The sequence below is a fragment of the Indicator indicator genome, chromosome 28, assembly GCF_027791375.1.
Source record: "Indicator indicator isolate 239-I01 chromosome 28, UM_Iind_1.1, whole genome shotgun sequence".
NCBI classification, from domain to species: domain Eukaryota; kingdom Metazoa; phylum Chordata; class Aves; order Piciformes; family Indicatoridae; genus Indicator; species Indicator indicator.
In genome coordinates, this window is record NC_072037.1 from 4,613,730 (window position 1) to 4,633,291 (window position 19,562).

Sequence of the window (19,562 nt, forward strand, 5' to 3'; positions counted from 1 at the left end):
GATAGGATGTGGTAAGGTCACCTACCCTGGAGACACAGCCCCTCTCAGGGCACAGCCCACCCAAGAACTCTGCATCTAAAGGAGATGAGTTTGTCTTGAGTGATGAATGGAGCAGCCCCAAGAGCCCTGCATCACTTCACACAGTCTTTGGGGAAGGGGCAAGGACCACAGGACAAGGACCATGCTGCAAAAGCTTTGTTCTCCATCATCCCTCTGGAGAAGGAGAAATCCTCAAGGCAGCAAAGTTACAGAGTGATGAAGCCTCAAGTCAGTGTGGGATGAAGGGTGACAACCTCAACATGAGGAGGAACTTCTTCATTGTGAAGGTCACAGAGCACTGGAACAGGCTCCCCAGGGAGGTTGTGGAGTCTCCTGCTCTGGAGACTTTCAAGACCCATCTGGACGTGTTCCTGTGTGACCTATGCTAGATTCTATGGTCCTGCTCTGGCAGGGAGGTTGGACTCAATGATCTCTGGAGGTCTCTTCCAACCCCTAACATCCTGTGATCCTGTGATCCTGTGAACCTGCTCTACAACATGCTGGAGAAACCCTCTGTGTTTGTTCCCTGATCCTCTGAGATGCAGAGAATCCTGGCGCAACCCAGAAACAAAACATCTCAACACCTCAGAGTTTGGGAGTAAACCACAAAACCATCTCAAGCCATAGCAGGCAGGGCGGCAGACATGGCCTGGGCATCAGAGAATCTTAGAATCATTAAGATTGGAAAAAAAAATTAAGATCATTGAGTGCAACCATAACTACCATGGCCATTAAACTATATCCTGGAACTGCCATGTTTACATGATTCTTGAACACCTCCAGGGATGGTGACTCCACCACCTCCCTGGGCAGCCTCTTCCAATCCCTGAACAGTCTTGCAGCAAAGAAATGCTTCCTAATCTCCAAACTAAACCTCCCCTGGCACAATTTCAGGCCATTTTCTCTCATTCTATCACTTGATACAAGAAAGAAGAGACCAACTCCCACCTCACTGCAACCTCCTTTCAGAGAGCTGTAGAGATCAATGAGGTCTCCCCTCAGCTTTCTCTTCTCCAGACCAAACAACCCCAGTTCCCTCAGCTGCTCCTCACCAGACCTGTTCTGCAAACCCTTCACCAGCTTAGTTGCCCTTCTCTGTACTTGCTCCATCACTTAAGTGTCCTTCTTGGAGTGAGTGCCCCAGAACTGAACACAGTCTCCTTGTGCCCTTCCTCCCTGCCTCCAGCCCCCTACTTTCAGCCACTCCTCTCCAGCCCTGTTCTCTAGACCTTTCACCAGCTTTGCTGCCCTGCTCTGGACATACTCCAGCACCTCAATGTCTTTCTTGCAGTGTGACCCCCAGAACTGAACAGAGAACTCAAGCTGTGTGTCTTGTCTTGCATGGGAGGAGGCAGCTGCAGGCAGGATCAGCCCATGGTGGGGGCAGGTCTGGGGGAGGACAGGCTCACAGCCCACGCTCAGCAGTTTTCCACAGCCAAGGGGACAATTCACATAAGCTGGAGTTCTGGCTCTGGGTTTTAATTCCAATTCCTCAGCTGGCTTTCCTTGTCCCAAAAGATAAAAGCCAGCAGGCAGCAAATGCCATGGATAAATTGTCACCCAGATTAAAGCTCTCTTCTCCTCCGCTCCTGTTCCATATCCCTTCTCTCCAAACACATGTGCACACAAACAACAACAAAAGGGTCCAGTCCTTGAAAAAAAAAAAAAAAAGACAAAACAAAAAAAGCTAAGTAAATCTTGCCCAGGAGCTGCTTGCAATTAAAAATGCATTATGGAATTTCTTGAAGATGAGTTAGACTGGAGCTTGTACAGGTAGAGATGAGGGCAGGTTATAAATGGCCTCTGTCAAGCAGAAGAAAGGTTATAAAAGCGCTCTGCTTCGTGCTTAAAAAAAGAAAATCAATTTTCCATGTGAGCAAAATGCTGTACATATTAATAAAAGTTCAGGAGACCCTGGACCCTGCGCTCGCTGACGCCAGCAGGAGATGGGCTGCTGAGCCTGGCTCACTCTTGGCTGCTCAAGAAGCAAACTGCTCACAGGCAGAAAGATGCTTTAGGGAGTGCTGCCCCACCCTGCCCAAGTGAGGAGAAGTTCCTCATCACCTCCTAGAAACCCTGTGCCATTTCCCTACAGCAGCATCAAGCTGCTTCTGTCCCACCTGCAGCAAATGTGATGTCTCAGGCATCTCTGTGCCTGATGTCCACCAGACTAGCTCCTGTGCCCTCAGCTCTGAAGCTTGGCTGGACCTTGCAAACCTCAGCACCTTCCTTATAGGCATCAAATAAGGGGAGGAAGGGGAGTTTGAGAGTCACAAGACTTCTCCAGCCAAAAGATATTAGGACAAGGATTGATGATTTTAAACTGAAAGAGGGAGATTTAGACAGGAGCAAAGGAAGACACTTTTTACACTGAGATCCTGGCCCACAGATGTGGGAGGTGCCCCATCCCTGGAACCATTCCAGGCCAGGTTGTCTGGGGCTCTGAGCAACCTGTTCTAGTTGTACATGTCCCTGATGACTGCAGGGGAGTTGGACTAGATGACCTTGGAAGGTCCCTTCTAATCCAAACCATTCTATGGAGAAGCCACAGCTGTCAAGATAAAGCAGACTCACAGATAACCTTGCAGGATTCCTGTCTGAAATTCTGTGTTGGCAGCAAAGGGCTCTGGAACAGGATGCTGCCCAACTCTGAAGAGCAGGCAGGGCACAGGCCCTGCAGAGGCAGCTTGGGGCACAGTAGCCCTGCTTAGGCAGGAAGCAGCAGAAGCCATGGGAGCAGGCAGCTCTCTAGCTGCACAGGCAGAATAAACATGAGGGAGGAGAGGACGCCCAGAACAATCTGTGCTTTTCACTGCCGAGCTGCCTGGAAAACAGGAGCAGGATAAGTGTGTTTGTGAATCTGCAGATACAACAACTCATCTCCTGTGGTCTCCTCCGTGTCTGCCAGCCCCACTGTAGCAACAAGAGCTCTGCAAACTGGCAGAAATGTGGCTCCCTGGGGGACACAAGAGCTGCCTGCAAACAGCATCTCCCGCTCCACAGCACTGCATCTGTCTCTGCTGCTCTCCCCACCCTAATGGGGATGGGAAACTCTAGGACTCTGCTCATGTACCCACTGGAGCTCCTGAGGGAGCTTCCAGGGTACTGAAGGTAACTGGATGGGTCCTTAAGTAAGCAGGAGCTACAGGATCACAGCCAGGGGATCAGTCACAGCTTTTCTGAAATGTCACTTGGGACTCTCGCTCTGGCATTGATGCGTGTGCTGAGCTTAGCATCTTCTCCTGCCCACAGAGAGAAATGATGACCCTTTCTTCATGACTGGGTGAGAAGGTCCCCAAAGCTCTCCCTCCCTTAGACCCCACTTTGCTTGAGGCCATCCTTGGGATATTCCTCCAGTCTGGGCTTTTAATCACCACAGAACGTGTTTCCTTTCTGTTTGTAATTACGCATCCTAATAAACATTAATTGTGGCAGGCAAGAAAGCATTATGGCAAAAGCAAGCACACCTCCCCTCCCACCCACCCCTCAGAGCTCAGAGAGAGCTCTCCAGCCAGCTGCAGTGTTGCAGTGAGAAGCTCTCCAGGGAGAGAAGCTTTGGAAGCCAACAACACAATCATGGAAGGTGTCCCTGCTTAGTGGGGCTGGGAGGGGATGGGGGACACAAAGACAGCAGGGACAGTGAGCTGGGGGAACCAGTGAGCTCTGCCATCAGTGCCAGCCAGCAAAACCAACTGGCAGATGGCAGGAGAGGCAACACCAACCCCCTGTGCAGAGGGATCTGCAGGAATGAAAACGTGGATGGAGTAACTCTTGAGCACAACAAATTTCACTACAGATCTCCCTGCCCCTGGAGCAGAGGATTTGCAGTTGGGAATGTCTCAACAATAGATCAGAGCAGGGCAACAGGACAAGAGAAAATGGCCTCGAGTTGCACCAAGGGAGGTTTAGGTTGGACATGAGGAACAATTTCTTCCTCAGAAGGGTTGTCAAACCCTGCCCCATGCTGCCCAGGGCAGTGGATGAATTCCCATCCCTCAAGAGGTTTCAAGGTGTGGTGCTGAGAGACATGGCTTAGGGGTGAGCTGGCAGTGCTGGGTTAATGGTTGGACTCTATGATCCCAAAGATCTCTTCCAACAAAACCAGTTGTGTGATCCTGTGAAAACTAAAGCCCATTTGGGTGCAGCTATGTCCTTAGCCACAGTAGTCAGAAATGTCCCAGGAAGAAGCCCAACTCTGGGCTGAAGCTCTGGTCTGGGCTCTCAGGCAGGCTCCCCAAACCAGCCCTTGCTCTGCCTTTGCTGGGCTTTTCCAGAGGACCAGCTCTGTCATTGGTGGCATTGATTTGTCTGGCTCGGGCAGTAGAGTACCAATAATTACAGTGAGTTATAATCAATCCTCCATCAATTCAGCTGCAGCTCAATTTGTGATCTGCCTTGGCAGTGACACAGGATGGGGGGGTGGCCGGAGAATGATTAGAAAATCAATCAGCAACTCAGTCAATAACTCTGTCTGGGCAATCATGGCTGACACATCCCTCCCTGATGGAACAAAAGCTGGCGAGACATGGTGCCCCAGCCAGCCCCAGCCAACCACCTCTGCACACCCCTTGTCCAGAGATGGGATGGATTCATTTATCCAGGGAGGCAAAGGGACCCTGCAAACTGCTAGTCAGCAAGTCAATAGAAAAAGCTCTTTGTGGTTTGCCACATTAGGCTCTCACTGCTCAGGAACTCATTTCAAACTGCCAGACCATCCTTATTCACAGAATCATAGAACGGGTTGGGTTAGAAGGGACCTCAAAAATCATCTAGCTCCAACTCCCTGCCGTGGGCAAGGACACCTCCCACCAGCCCAGGTTGCTCAAGGCCTCATCCAACCTGGCCTTGAACACCTCCAGGGAGGAGACATCCACAATCTCCCTGGGCAACTTGTTCCAGTGTCTCACCACCATCACTGTCAAGAATTTCTTCTGAATCTCCAGTCTACATCTCCCCTCCTGAAGCTTCAATCCATTCCCTCTCATCCTATCACTACAAGCCCTTGTATAAAGTCCCTTCCCAGTTTTCTTGTAGTGCTTCAGGTAGTGGAAGGCTGCTATAAGGTCTCCTTCATCCATGGACCTGACAATCAAAACTTTCTTGGAGCTTGGGAAGAGGGTCTGGTATACAATCCATGCTATGCAGAGGAAAAGGGAGGTAGGTGGAAAATCCAGCTCATGGTCTGCTCTGCAAAGCTGTTGCCATACAAATGCAATTCCTGTGCCTTCTAAAGCCACTCCTTCACTGATGCAGGAGTGATTTGGTTCCCCTGTGACCACAGCCAGCCCTCAAAATTGCTGTTGGGGTTGGAACAGAAAAATTTACCTTCTTGTCATCTTGTGCATTAGCAGGGATAACACAGGTCCTGCAAGCTGCCAATAGCTGTGTGAAGGAGGAACCACTGCAGCTCAGTCAGGCTTGGCTGCTGGCACAGCTGGGCACCCACTGTCCCCTCCCAGATGTGCCAACAGAGAACCCAGGTCTTGACTTTTGTCACTGCAGTCAGTAAACGGACTCTCAAATGTGTGAGGGGAATGGACATGCTGGATAAGGAAGGGCTATTTTTACCTGGCTTTTGGAGAAGTCTGCTATTTTCCCTTTTAAATGACATCTGCAAGGTGACATGGAGTGGCAGAGCTGACAGGACTTGCTGCCACATGCCTGCTGCCACCCCTGGGAGGCCCTCACAGCTGGCCAGTTTCCAATGCCCAGGGCTGTGGTTTGGAACGAAACGGCATGCCCGTGCCCATCACTGTCACCTGGGCACAGTGTGGGACACCACAGGGCCTCCTGCCACCAGGACTCAGCAGAGCTCCTCCACCCCCTCCAGCATCCTCAGCACAGCCAGAGCAAACACAGGGAGGAGGATCATGTCCAAGGGGAAAGAAAGCAAACATCTGCCCATGAAACCCTTACCAGACTGTGTCTTAGGAAAGTCAGGATCTAGAGGAGTCCCTGCTCACATTAGGGAAAAATGAGGTCTCTACTCACTTTTCTCATTTACAATGCTCATTAGTAGCAAGGCAGGTGAGGAGGTCACTAGAAGTAAAACCAGAATCTCATTATAGACATGGATCCTCCAGATGAGAGAACACTGGCTCTCCATCCAAGAAGCCCACCAGCATTTCTCAGCTCAGCTCCTCTCTTCTGGTATTAGGTTTATTTTGTTTTAGGAGTATTTAATAAAGTGTTTCTGTAGAAAATAAACAGCCCTTTTTATTATTCTGCTCTGTTTTCTCAAAAAGAGCTGCTTTTTTGTCAGAGACTTCTCCTGTGCCAGGGTGTGGGGGTGATGCTCTGGGCAGAGACAGGCCCAGCCCCTCCAAACCATGCTGGGAAGCTGCCTCCAAGCCCCTGCTCCTGGTGTTACTTGGTTACCACACCCCCACAGCTGGATGGGTCATAGAAAGGAGACCCAAGACTCTGGCCCCATGCCCAGCTTCCTCAGGTTGCATCCCCAGCATCACCAGCCTGAGGCTGCAAAAAGGCTGGTGGGTCAGGGCTGCAGAGGCTCTGAGCATGATGTCCAAAAGGCTCTAATGACCCTAGTTTGTTTACAGGCATCTTCCCTCCTCACCAAGGAACCTCTTCAGCATGAGACAAAAACATTAATCTGAGGCACTGCTGAGGTACAAGCAAGTGCCAGCATTTTAATGAGCTCCAAACTATGCACTGGCATGTATTTTATTTGCTTGTTGGAGCTCAGAAACGATGCAAATGCAGTAAACTCCTCTGTGTCCATAGATATATATTCAGACCATCTCAATATTCACTCAATGACTTATTCTGCCTTCTCTTTCTTGGCCCAGAAGGCTCCCAGCGAGCAAAGCTGCTCAGCAGCAGCAGGACCAAAGTCTGGCTGCACACAGCCCAGCCTCTGTGGCTGAGATTTTTCTCTCCTCTCCTAATATTTTGGGAAAACAGGCCAAAAAGCTGGTTGCTGAAGTGGCAGCCTGTCTCCAGGGCCACCCCTGCCTTGCCTGCTCGGGGTGGGGATGTCCTCACTCTCACCCCAGCTGCAGCAGAACCCTCCCCTCCCCGACACCCCGCTGCAGGGGAGCATCCCTCCCAGAGGGAAGCATTAGGGCTGTTTGCTGAAATAACAGTCATTATCTTCCCACTCTTTTTCCCTTCCCTCCTTTCCCCCTGCTTCCTTTTCCCTTTCAAGATCATCAATCACTATTTTAGCCTCACAAAACCAAACCCATCTGTCTTGCAGGCTCCCCAGCACATGCTGGGATAGCTCACACTCCTGGGCTTAGTACCCCCAGGATACCAGGCTGGGGGCTCCATGGAGGAGACCAAAGCTCTGTGCAGCACATCCTTGCCTCCAGCCACCACACAACTCTTCCATGGAGCCTTTTGGGCAAGTCACTATGTGTATGTCTGCATCCCAATTCAAAGTGGGATGGACTTGTTTCAAGCAGCTGCTGGGATGCCATGTACACAGACAGTAAGTGTTCAGAGCTTCTGCAGCAAGGAAATCAAGCTAGTGGAAACTTCCCAGCTGCTTCCCTTCCAGGAGTCACCCACAGCCCATTTTGGAGTGTGCTGGCATCTTTGGTCCATCAGGCCATTTCCCCTGCTAGCGACACCTCCAAAAACCTTCAGGACACCAAACAATCAGGTCCTGCCTCACCTAATATCCAGGGTTCAGCCCAGCTGCAGTACATACCAAACCCAAAGACCCAACCCAAATCCAAAGACCCAACCCAGCTGTGACCACAACACATGAAGCATCCCAGTGCTGGGGAGCAGAGGAGCAAGGTCTGGGCCAGCCAAATCCTCCAAGGAATACCACTGAAAAAGCCAATAATGAAGAAAATCAGAGTCATAGAACAGTAGGGGTTGGAAGAGACCTCTGGAGATCACCTTGTCCAGCCCCCCTCTTAACACAGGTTTGCTTTGATAAGGTTGCACAGGATCATGTCCAGGAGGGTTTTGAAAGTCTCCAGAAAAGGAGACTCCACAGCCTCTCTGGGCATCCTGTTCCAGTGCTCCAGCACCCTCAAAGTAAGGAAGTTTCTCCTTAAACTCAGGAGAAACTTCCTGTGTTCTATTTGTACTCTTTGCCCCTTGCCCTGACCACCACGGAGAAGATCCCAGCCTCCTCTTCATAACCTCCAGCCTTTAGATATTTGTATGCATGGAGCTATTATCCCCCAAACCACCTCCTCCCAGCACAGCTGAGACCTCCAGCTCACCTCTGTGCTTCCTGAGCTATTTCATTTGCCTTTAAAAGTGGCCATCACTTCCCAACATGGTGACAACCCCTTCTGCAGCACTGGCAGCAAAGACAAGTGGGTGGTGTGCTCCCTGCCTGCCCCTCTGCTCCCCACCACATCCAGCTATCGATCTCAGAGGCTTTGCCCATCCTTCGCTTCTCTCTCTCCTTTCAAATCCCATTGTCAGCAGAGGTAGTTACCTGCCTTAATGAGACAAACCCCAAACCACAGGCTCCTTGGGGGTGGGAGGGTTGCTGTTGAGCTAAGGGGGGCTTCTGCTTCCAAACACACCAAGCATAAGGAGTCATCTTCTGCTTCAAGGAGCCAGCTAAACTTTAAAGGGATCAGGAGAGAACGTTTTCCCCCCACCTCCCTCCCCTGCCTGCGCATCTCCACCATAATTAGCTAGGTGCCTCGTAAGGCTGGGACAGATGAGGTTTTATTTTTCACTGAACAATTGTCTGTCAGAAAAATGCAGACTTGATGAAGCTTAAGTGCTTTGTGGGCTTCCATCTCAAAATTCATTGGGAGATTCAGGAGAGCGTTTAATTCTGACAAGGCTGAAACGTTTTGGTTTCCACTGCCTCGCTTTTGTTTTTATTTCAGGCTGTATGCCGGAACAACACAATACACAACATCAAACTCCAGATGATAATGTTGGAATTAAACATTTCCCCCTCCTTCACAGAGAGGAGATGTTTTGAACCACAATATTTTGGAATTTTCACATATGGGCAGGATTTCTGCACAGTAGTTTGGGTTGAAACTCATCGATTCACCCTGCAATAAATATCAGTTCTCAGCATCACCCACTTCATGCTGAAGAACCTCCTCCACTCCCCATGGTCCCCAAGCCACCCCTAGGTGACTTCTGCTGGAAGGAGGAGACTGGGGCAGTAGCCACTGTCCTGCTCTTGGCTTTCTAATCTCATTTCTAATTCTGTTCTCTGCTGAACCAGCCAAACTCCCTCCTGCCTGACAGGCTGACCCCATGCTCGTGGAGAGGAGCACTTCACGTTGTCCTTTGAGGCAAACCATAGTTGTTTTTTTTTTTTTTTTTTCTCAGTCAGATTAAAAATAAATCTGTGCAGGGGGATACTGATGATCAGCAGGATTTCATGTCTGAAGGACACCAGCACCCGTTGCCTGGGCTAGGTGGGCTCTCCTACCTCTTGCCAATACCTCTCTCTGAAGGTGGGACAGATCCTGGAGCACAGCCATGCTGTGAGCCCTTCTACATTCACAGAATCATAGAATGCTTGGATGGGAAGAGACCTTTAAGATCAACCAGTAGGCTAGCACTGCCAAGTCACCACTAAACCATGTCCCTCAGCACCACACCTACATGCCTTAAGTCCCTCCCGGGATGGGGACTCCACCACCTTCCTGGGCAGCCTGTTCCAGGGCTTGACAACCTTTTCAGGGAATACTTTTTTTCCTAATACGTGCAACATCTTGGTCTCCAGTCACACTCTTCTGACTTAAAAGACTAACTCATCAACATCTGCAGGCATCACAGATGTTTCAGAACCATCAGACCACACCACCTGCACCCACCTGCTGCCATCCTGCCTTGGTGAAGCTGCTCACACAGCAGAGAAACAAAGAGCCTAATTCTGCTCCTGCCTTGGCACAGGACCCCAGACTGCCTTATTCATCACCAGCTGGGCAGCTCATGCCCTCCTGCTTCTCCAGGAGGTCCTTAAGGTGATGAGACCCTATTCCAACAGGCACTATGGGGCTCAGACATGTACCTTCACTGCATATCTGTACGGGCCCCTCAGCCTTCCATGGCAATACTGAGGATGCCCAGCATGGACTGGAGGGAAACCAATCACCTGCTTGTCCAGCTCATGTTCTAAGACCAAAGCTCATTTTCACAGGGGAAAAAAAATCCCTTCCCTCCTCTTACTCCCCTGGAGCTGCAATCCTGCCTTGCCAGGGCTTGCAAGCTAGCATGGCCATGGGGCAGCAGAAATGAGTGATCCCCCCTGACCTCTCCCTGGGTGGAGGAGAGAACTGGCATCAGTGAGCAATGCTGAGCTGAGAGACAGGTGGGGAAACCTGAACTGAAGTCACATTACAGGTGTTTCCTTCAGTCCCTCAGGGTCTATTCACAGGTTTTCATCTCAAATTATAAATCACCAACACATGAGGGTTAAGCTCTTTTACTCCTTCAGCATCCTTCCTCCAGACTGAGGAGCTAACACTGAGCTGGTGGAATGGATCAGCAACATGTTCCTTTATTGGCAACAACCTGACTTTTCCTCCAGCAGAGTTTCTCCTAGTTTGCTCTGACCCCTGCAAGATAGTACAAAGCACACACTGGATTCAACCTCCAGAGCTGGGCCACCACAGAATTCCAGAATCCCAGCATGGTGGGGGCTGGAAGAGACTTCTGGTGATCATCTAGTCCAGCCCCACTGACAGAGCACAGAGTCACCAGCAGCAGGTTGCCCAGGAACACAATGTCAGTGGCTTTGGAATCTCTCCAGAGAAGGAGACTCTACAACCTCTCTGGGCAGCCTCTTCCAGGGCTCCAGCACTCTCACAGCAAAGAAGATCCTCTTCATGTTCAGATGGAACCTTTTGGGTTCAGTTTGTGCCCACTGCCCCTTGTTCTGTCACTGAATGCCACTGGAAAGAGCCTGGCCCCATCTTGAGCCCCACCTTTAGTTGTTGCTGAGCATTGAGAAGATCTCTTACCCACAGATTTAGAGAAGCTCTCTGGGATTTTGTTTTCTTGGGGAAATGCCCATGGCTTCACCCAATTCTAGGATGCTACAAGGAAAAACAGCATGGAGACAGGTTCTCTAGAGCTTGGAGACCCTTTTGTTACAGTGCAAGGTGGTGCTCAAAGCAAGGCTCCAGTCAGCAAAGCCAAAGACTAAGCAAGGTTGCAGCTGATACTCCTGAGAACTACCCAAACAAAAAAAGGCCTCCGATAAGAAAAAACCCACAGAAAACCTTTATGCACTAATGCCATCTACTGGGTACAGGTAAAACCACAGAAAACCCAAGAGATGAGGAGCAAAAAGTGCCCCATGGCAAGAGTGGGATGGAAGCTGGGGAGCTGTCACCCTACTTCAGAGCCTTTGGGGTCTTCCAAGGTGCCACACCTTGCATGCAGGACTTTAACTAAACAAAGCCACATCCTCTTTTCTCCTCTGTAAGCCCAAGGAGACCATCCTCAGAGAGACTCCACCACCAGCTGCAAGCAAAGCACCCTTGACATTTTAACCAAGTCCTTTTAAGGCCAAACAATTAGGTAATGGCAGAGCCCAGGCACTAAAAGCCCCGAGATAAATTCATCCCCAGTCCAAGCATTTACTGGAAGCTGTATGAAGGGCACGAAGGAGCTGGTACCAGATGATGATTATGTATTAAAGGAATAAGAAATCTTGGAGATTTGTGCTGTTGCTGGCTTGAGCTGCTAGGCTCCAGCTCTGCTGTGTATTAATTGCTTACAAGGCCACATGTATATTTTATGCTCAGTACCTGCCTGGAACATTTGTTGGATTTAGCCTTGATTGATGAACCACTGATTATATACTTCTGTGGGCCTGGGCAAATTAATAAACTGTTGACTGGTAAAGATTAACAACATGTCATGATTTGTGAAATAGCACATGGGGTGCTGCTGGAGCAGACCTGCTGCTAAAATTAGGATGTGAATGCTCCCTGAACTCCATAAAAAGGGGACAGCTTAATTAAATTACGTCCTGATGTTGCCCACAGCACTCCCCAGATTGGCAGGTTGAGTTTGCAGCATTTCAGCTTTAGAACTAACTGACATTGATCCTTCAGGTCCCTTCCAACCTGGCACTCTGTGCTGCTGTGGCATCCTGCAGCTTTGCAGCAGATGACCCCATCCCTGTGTGCACTGGGAGCCCAGCTCACACCCAGCAGGCTCCCAGAGCAGAGGTGGGATGAGAAGGGGATCACAGAATCAGTCAGGTTGGAAAAGACCTTTGAGATCATCAAGTCCAACCTATCACCCAACACCATCTAATCAACTAACCCACAGCACTAAGTGCCTCAGCCAGTCTTATTTTAAACACTTCCAAGGATGGTGACTTCACCATCTCCCTGGGCAGCCCAGTGCAGAGACTGCTGCAGAAAGTGCTGCAAGGTTGCTTGCTAAGGCTCTGGTGAGCTCCAGAACTCACCTCCCATCACCTGCAACCTCACTCAGCACCACAAACATGACCTGGGGCTGGGGCCAGCACTGCCTGCCCACCTGTAAGGCTTTTCCCCAGGCAATGGCTATGAACCACAATGCAACAGTGTCCTCCAGACCTCTAACTGCACCCCTGCCATTGCTGGGGACCTGCAAGAAGATCACCAGTGTGAAATGTTTGGGAGAACCAGGAGGGATGAAGTACTGTGCCCCTGGTGTCAGTTTGATGGGAAGCTGGGACAGACATGGACTAGAATAGGGTTGCAGAAGCTGTCTCCAAACTCCTCCTCAGGCTGCAGCTGGAGAGCTGGGAGGCTTCACCCCACAAGTGGGGGCTGTGGCAAGGGGCAAAGCAGCCTCATGATCCTGCAGTGGGGAGAACATGGGGTGCAGAGCAGAGGGAGGAAGGATGTGCATCTGTACAGCCACCTCCAGTCCCAGCTGTGGGACCCTGGTGTGATGCAGTGGGACTGGGGGTCCTGTGGTCCCTGTGTGTCACCTCTCAGCAAGGGGATGCACTCCAGGAGACTGGCTCCTGCTGCTTGTCCTTTCTCCTCCTGCTGTAGCTGGTTCTTTCTCTCTGCATAAAGCTCCAGTCAGGTTCTGCAGAGCAGGGTGGGTATTCTCCCCAAGTGACACAGATTTCCACTCCTGCCTCTCTACACACTAGCTCTGAGGCTGCAATCTATTGACAATTTCTATCTTAATATATCCTGACTTTTCAGGAGAGCCATCTCTTCCTGGCAGCACGGGGTGGGCAGGCTCCCCATTGCTTCTGACAGTGTCTGGGAGGCACACTGGCATTCAGAGCCAGAATCAGAATCAACCAGGTTGGAAGAGACCTCCAAGATCATCAAGTCCAACCTATCACCCAATCCTAACTAATCAACCAGACCATGGCACTAAGGCTTTGCTCCTCCAGGGACACTGACCCCACCACCTCCCTGGGCAGCACATTCCAATGGCAAATCTCTCTTTCTGTGAAGAACTTCCTAAGATCAAGCCTAAACTTCCCCCTGCACAACTTGAGACTGTGTCCTCTTGTTCTGTTGCTGGTTGCCTGGGAGAAGCACCCCACCTGGCTGCAACCACCCTTCAGGTAGCTGTAGACAGCAATAAGGTCTCCCCTGAGCCTCCTCTTCTCCAGGCCAATCAACCAGGTTCTTCTTGGCGATGCCCAATGCCAGGAAAAGGGGCAAAGGGTGGAAGTTGAGGCACAGGAAGTTTCATGGAAACAGGAGGAATTCACTGTGAGGATGACAGAACACTGGAACAGGCTGCTCAGGGGGGTTGAGGAGTCTCCCTCTCTGGAGATATTCAAAACCCACCTAGATGCATTCCTGTGTGATCTGCTCTGGGTGATCCTGCCCTGGCAGCGGGGGTGGACTGGATGATCTTTTGAGATCCCTTCTAGCCCCTAACATTCTGTGATTCTGTGAACCCCAGCTCCCTCAGCAGCTCCTCACAGGGCTGTGCTCCAGACCCCTCCCCAGCTTTGTTGCCCTTCTCTGGACACCTTCCAGCAACTCAACATCTTTCTAGAACCGAGGGGCCCAGAACTGGAAGACCCCAGGGGTGGCGGAGCCCACCAGCAGCACACGCATCCCCTTGGCCACATCCTCAGGGCGGGAGCAGTCAACGTGCCCCTCCATTTGTCCCCAGAGGAGACACCAGCCCAGGGCCAGCAGCTTGGCACCTACCACGCAGCCCGTGGAGTCCACCTGGCGATCCGCCACGCACTTGAAGTTGCGGCTGCAGCCTCCGTTGTTGCGGGAGCAGTCTCGCACCGGCCCGAAGGACGACAGCAAGTCATTGATGGTTTCGAAGTAGGTGGACAGCATCGCTTCTTCCCTTGGAGAGAAAAAGCACCGTTAGGGCTGGCAGGGAGCTGGCAGCATCGTGGCGATCCCACAGAGAAAGCTGCCCTGGTGAAATCGTGGTGTTTCGATTAGCCAAAAGGGAGGATTCTCAAGAAGATTGAACAGCACCAGACAAAGCAAATCTGCTGCGTGGCTCTAAGATCCAACCACTTAGGGGCTTTCAAAGACACCATCTACCTTTTTCATGCGAGCTGGTAAACCTGAGATACTTCATTAGCAGCCTGGGGCTGTGTGTGAATCCAACCCTGCACTAGACAGCAGTGAATCCACAATAGTGAAACTCCTCCTGAGCATTTCACAGCTGAGCCGATCCTCCCCGAGCACCTACACCTCATCCATCAGCTGGAGATGCTGCCAAAGATGGGAAGCCCTATGAAACTTGGCCTTGCATTTGCTGGGATGTGGAAGCTCATTCCAGAATCCCAGAATGATAGGGATTGGAAGGGACCTCTGGAGATCATCAAGTCCAAACCTTCTGCTAGAGCAGGGTCACCTAGAGCAGGTTGCGCTTGATGGTGTCCAGGTGGGTTTTGAATGACTTCAGAGATGGAGACTCTACCACCTCTCTGGGCAGCCTGTCCCAATGCTCTACCATCCTCCATTTAAAGAAGTTCCTTCTCATGTTTGGATGGAGCTTCCTATGTACAAGCTTGTGCCCCTTGTCCTGTCACTGGGCACCACTGAAAAAAGCCTGGCCCCATCCTTCTGATACCCACCCTTGAAGTATTTCTAAGCACTGATAAGATCCCCCCTCAGTCTTCTCTCCAGGCTAAAAAGCCCCAATTGCCTCAGCCTCTCTTCATAAGACAGATGTTCTAGTCCCCAGATTGCCTTTGTATCTCTACCCTCTCAAGCAGTTCCCTTCTTCAACTGGGGAGCTCAGAACTGGACACAGTACTCCAGATGTGGCCTCACCAGACCTCATCCCTGTGCTTGGAGACAGGGGACACAGGGATGGGTGCTCACAATGCACTGCTCCAGCCCATGATGGCTCTGCAAAGCACCAGGCATGGCTGTGCTGTTACACATCTCTCTTAATCAAGCAGGAAGCATAAATGCCTTCAAATTCAGTGGCCATGCAAAGCTTTGGGCAGCTCCCAGCCCTGTCTCTCCCAGCTGTGCACACAGCAGATTTCGTCTGTGACAAAGTGTTCAAGCTCTTTGTTTTCTGCTGGGTTCCTGGAAAGGGAACACAGATGCCTGTTGAGAGCTTTAAGCATCTCCAAGGTACTTCTCACCATCAAGGCACATTTTGTATAACAACAGATACCTGCAACCCTTCTTGGGCTACAGACCCTGTCACCTTCTGACTGACAGGAGAGGGGCAAAGCAATTCCATAGCATCATAGAATCACTAAGGTTGGAAAAGACCTCTGTGATTGTCAAGTCCAACCTTCTATCCAACACCTCCATGACCACTAGACCATGTCCTGAAAGTGCCACATCTGCTTGTTTTTGAACACCTGATTTACCCAAGGTCACAGAGCAGGTTACTGATGGAGATGAACTTCACCTCCACAGGCTATTAGCTCTTTATACACAGCAGGCTGCAAATAAATCCTGACCTCTCTGACCCTAAGGTCTGAGGCAATGGCAGGGGTCACAGAGGGGTTTATTCCTCTCCAATATCTCCCTTGCTTTCCCATCAGCACCTAAAAAGCCAAACAAGGACTCAATTCCCCATGCTAGCTTCCTCTTTTTTTTTCTTTTTTACTTTTTGTTTTTTAATTAGGGTTTTTAACTTGAAAAACTGTGTGCTTGGCAACAGAACAGCAAGGGAGTAGATTGAAGCTTGAGAAGGGAAGATTTAGGCTGGAGATTAAGAAGAAATTATTTAGAGTGAGGGTGGGGAGACATTGGAACAGGGTGCCCAGGGAGGTTGTGGATGTCCCCTCCCTGGAGGTGTTCAAGGCCAGGTTGGATGAGGCCTGGAGCAACCTGGGCTGGTGGGAGGTGTTCCTGCCCATGGCAGGGGGTTGGAATTGGATGATCTTTAAATTCCCTTCCAACCCAGACCATTCTGTGATCCTGTGCCTATCCAGCAGCCCTTGCAGACCACGGCACTGCTGTCTGGGACCAAGCACTGCATTATCCATCAGCAGAGGGCCCCTGTGCACACCCTGTCACACTCCTGCACACAGCCCTGCCAGTGCCAAATGCTCACAGAAATCATGAGTCAGGCATTAAAAAAAAAAAAAAATATATATATATATATATATAAAATAAGATTGACATCCAAATGATGAGAGTTTTAAAATAAATCAGTCACTGGGTGGTGGTTTCTTTTTTTTTTTTTCTTTCTTTCTTTCTTTTTTTTCTTCTCTCCCCTGAGTTTGCTTTCTGCTGTCTGTGCCTTTAGGGTGTAATTGAGCTTTTCTCTGCAAACGTGAGGAGTAGAAACTACCCAGAGAGGAAACCTGACAAAATAAAAGCCCTGTGCAGTAATGAAGTCATGATTCTGCTGATTCCAGATATCCAGGCAATCACAGAATTCCAGAAGCTGGCACTTTCGACTGGTAACACCATAAGCCCACCAAGAACTGGCCAAGTGTCACTTGGACAGAGGTGGAGGGCAGCTTCTTTGCTACCACTCCTTGGGGTGGATGAGTTGCCACAGCACCAGGGTAGCTCCATGCCCACCACAGTGCCTCCAGCTGCACTGCTGCTCCTTGCAGCAAATTCATCCTGCACTGCTCCCTTTCACCCCAATTAATGCTTCCCAATTAACTTTTCCCTCGTGGTAATTACGCTTCTGATATTCCCTGTTCTTGGCCCATCTCCTAGATTTTCCAGCATATTTGGAGCTCAATCTCCCTCTGTCCTTTCTTGGTCATGTTTCAAATATCTTTAGAGGCCCTTTTCTATTAGCACTCTGTTCCCACCAGAATTTGCAGTTCCTCTGAAGTAAAGGAGTGAGAAAGGCAGAATATATTAGATCAGGGCACATAATTCTGCTGGAGAGATGGAGAGACAGAAAGGGCATTTTATTTACTATCCCAATCCACTGCTTATTAATGGAGGGAGAATTAGTTTTTAAAACCTCAACAAACCATGACAGCTCCTCCACCACCCACCCAGAAAGCTCAGCCCCATCTGGTACTCTCAAGGGGTTTCTCATTGTAGGTCATTGTAGGCAAGGAGAATCATGCCCTTGGCCTCCCTCCTGCCTTTTCCATTTGGCCACCAACCAACCAGACCCTCTTGCAGTTCCCATGTCCCTGGAGGGAGAAAGTGAGGAGTTACAGCTGCTTTGGGTGGTGGAAAGGAGACCCTGAGGCTGGGTCCTTGGCTGGGGCAGCTCTGGAGAGCTGGGATGTTGCTGGCAGAAGCCAGCTTGTCCCATGTGCTCCTGGGCTGAGGCTCACAGATGCAGCTTGTCACACTTTCCATTACAACCTGGAAGCACAAACCAACCTTCTGCCTTTAGGAGGGTGAAGGGTCACAGAATCCCAGCATGGCAGGGGCTGGAGAGACCTCTGGAGATCATCTAGTCCAACCCCCCTGCTAAAGCAGGATCACCTAGAGTGGGTTGCCCGGAATCACAATGTCCAGACAGGTTTGGAATCTCTCCAGAGAAGGAGACTCCACAACCTCTCTGGGCAGCAAAGGAGTTTCTCCTCTTGTTCCAACAGAACCTCCTGAGTCCTGGTTTGTGCCCACTTCCTCTTGCTCAGTCTTTGGAAAGAGTCTGGCCCCATCCTCTTCATCCCTACCCTTTAGGTATCGACAAGCATTGATAAGCCCCCCAGAGAGGCTGCTGAATCAGAATGAGCCATTAAGCTTATTAAAATATTAACCCTGCTGGTGGGGTGGGACAGCAGACCTAGAGAGGTGTCCAGATGTCACCTGTGAGAGGAGCAGGCTGGAGGCACTGCCTGCAGATGGAGGGAGGCCACACTGCTCCTGCATGGGCCACCCTTGGATTACAGGAGCAGGACTTCAGCTGTGACACCCTGCCCAGGGGGATGGCAGCACAGGGGAGGCTGACACTGAGCTGGGAGCAAACTGTTCCTGCCTGTCTTCAGAGGGGCTGGTGGAGCCAAGCTCTTTGGCACTGCCAGCCTCAGCAGCTCCTTTTAGTTTTGGGAGGTGGAGAGCAGTAATTAATTATCACCTCCTGCAGGAACTGGGTGTCATGGAGCAGGTGAGTTTCCACCCACACAGCTCTGGCAGTAACCTTTGCCTGTTCCTCTCTGCCTGCTGTATGGGACCACAGCCCCCAAATCCCTTAGCTGGCCCTGGACAGCAGGCAGTGCCAAGGCAGGGGACGCTGGAGGAGCAATGATAACATCTGGCCACCACTGCACAGCACTCACAGGGCAGCTGTTCCTTTCCCAATGCCCAGGCATGCCAGATCAGACCATGGATGAATCATTTGCCCTGCAGTAACAAGCTCTGCCTGCAAAGGAACAGCTTTTCTCTCGTCCTCCACCTCCACACACTGAATGTCACTGAGGAACACCCAGATCTCTTCTGACAGGGCAGGATGCAGAAGACAGGCTCCACAGTTTGTGTTGTGCCCAGAGCCAGGGGAAGCTGCTGGACCCTGGCAGGACCCAGGTGTTGAAACCTTAGAGACCAAGCAGGGTCCAGCACCTGGCATACTGGGAGGCCAGGGCAACTCCCCACTGCCTTGAAGCTGATGCCAGGTCCCAGCAAAAAGAACACTTTGAAGCAAGCAAGTGCCACGGTCCAGTTGATTAGATGGGGTTGGGTTGATCGATTGGACTTGATCTTGGAGGTCTCTTCCAACCTGGCTGATTCTGTGATTCTGATTTCTGGGGCCAGATTCTCTCTGTGCAAGCAGCACAGGCCCATCTATGAGTACCTGCAGGTTCACAGACTGCATCAGGGTGGAAGGGACTCTCAAGGTCATCCTGTCCAACTGTCCCTGAAGTGAGCAGGAACACCCCCAACTAGATCAGGCTGCCCAGGGCCACATAAAGTCTGATTCTGAATGTCTCCAGAGGTGGGGCCTCAACCACATCCCTGGGCAACCTATTCCAGTATTTCAGCACCCTCATTGTGAAGAACTTCATCCTGATGGCCAACCTAAATCTACCCTGCTCCAGGTTCAAACCACTGCACATGCTCAGTAACTCTCCAGCCCTCCCAAAGACACAGCAGATGCCCAGATGAGACAGCTACAAATGGAAGGTGCTCCCCTCCCTACCAGGACCCACTGATTCCATACCCATCACCAGTCAAATCCACTTTTCTCACAACTTGCATTGCCAC

The 19,562-nt window shown here is 50.7% G+C and overlaps 1 protein-coding gene across 1 annotated transcript in view; it reads right to left on the minus strand.

The window, feature by feature from the left end:
• The window catches only part of ASTN2 (astrotactin 2), a 400,925-nt gene that overhangs the window by 161,606 nt on the left and 219,757 nt on the right, over positions 1–19,562 (minus strand). Inside the window, exon 11 of the mRNA XM_054393630.1 lies at positions 14,145–14,295. Coding sequence (XP_054249605.1) covers positions 14,145–14,295 — 151 coding nt within the window. The remainder of the gene's footprint in view (positions 1–14,144; positions 14,296–19,562) is intronic.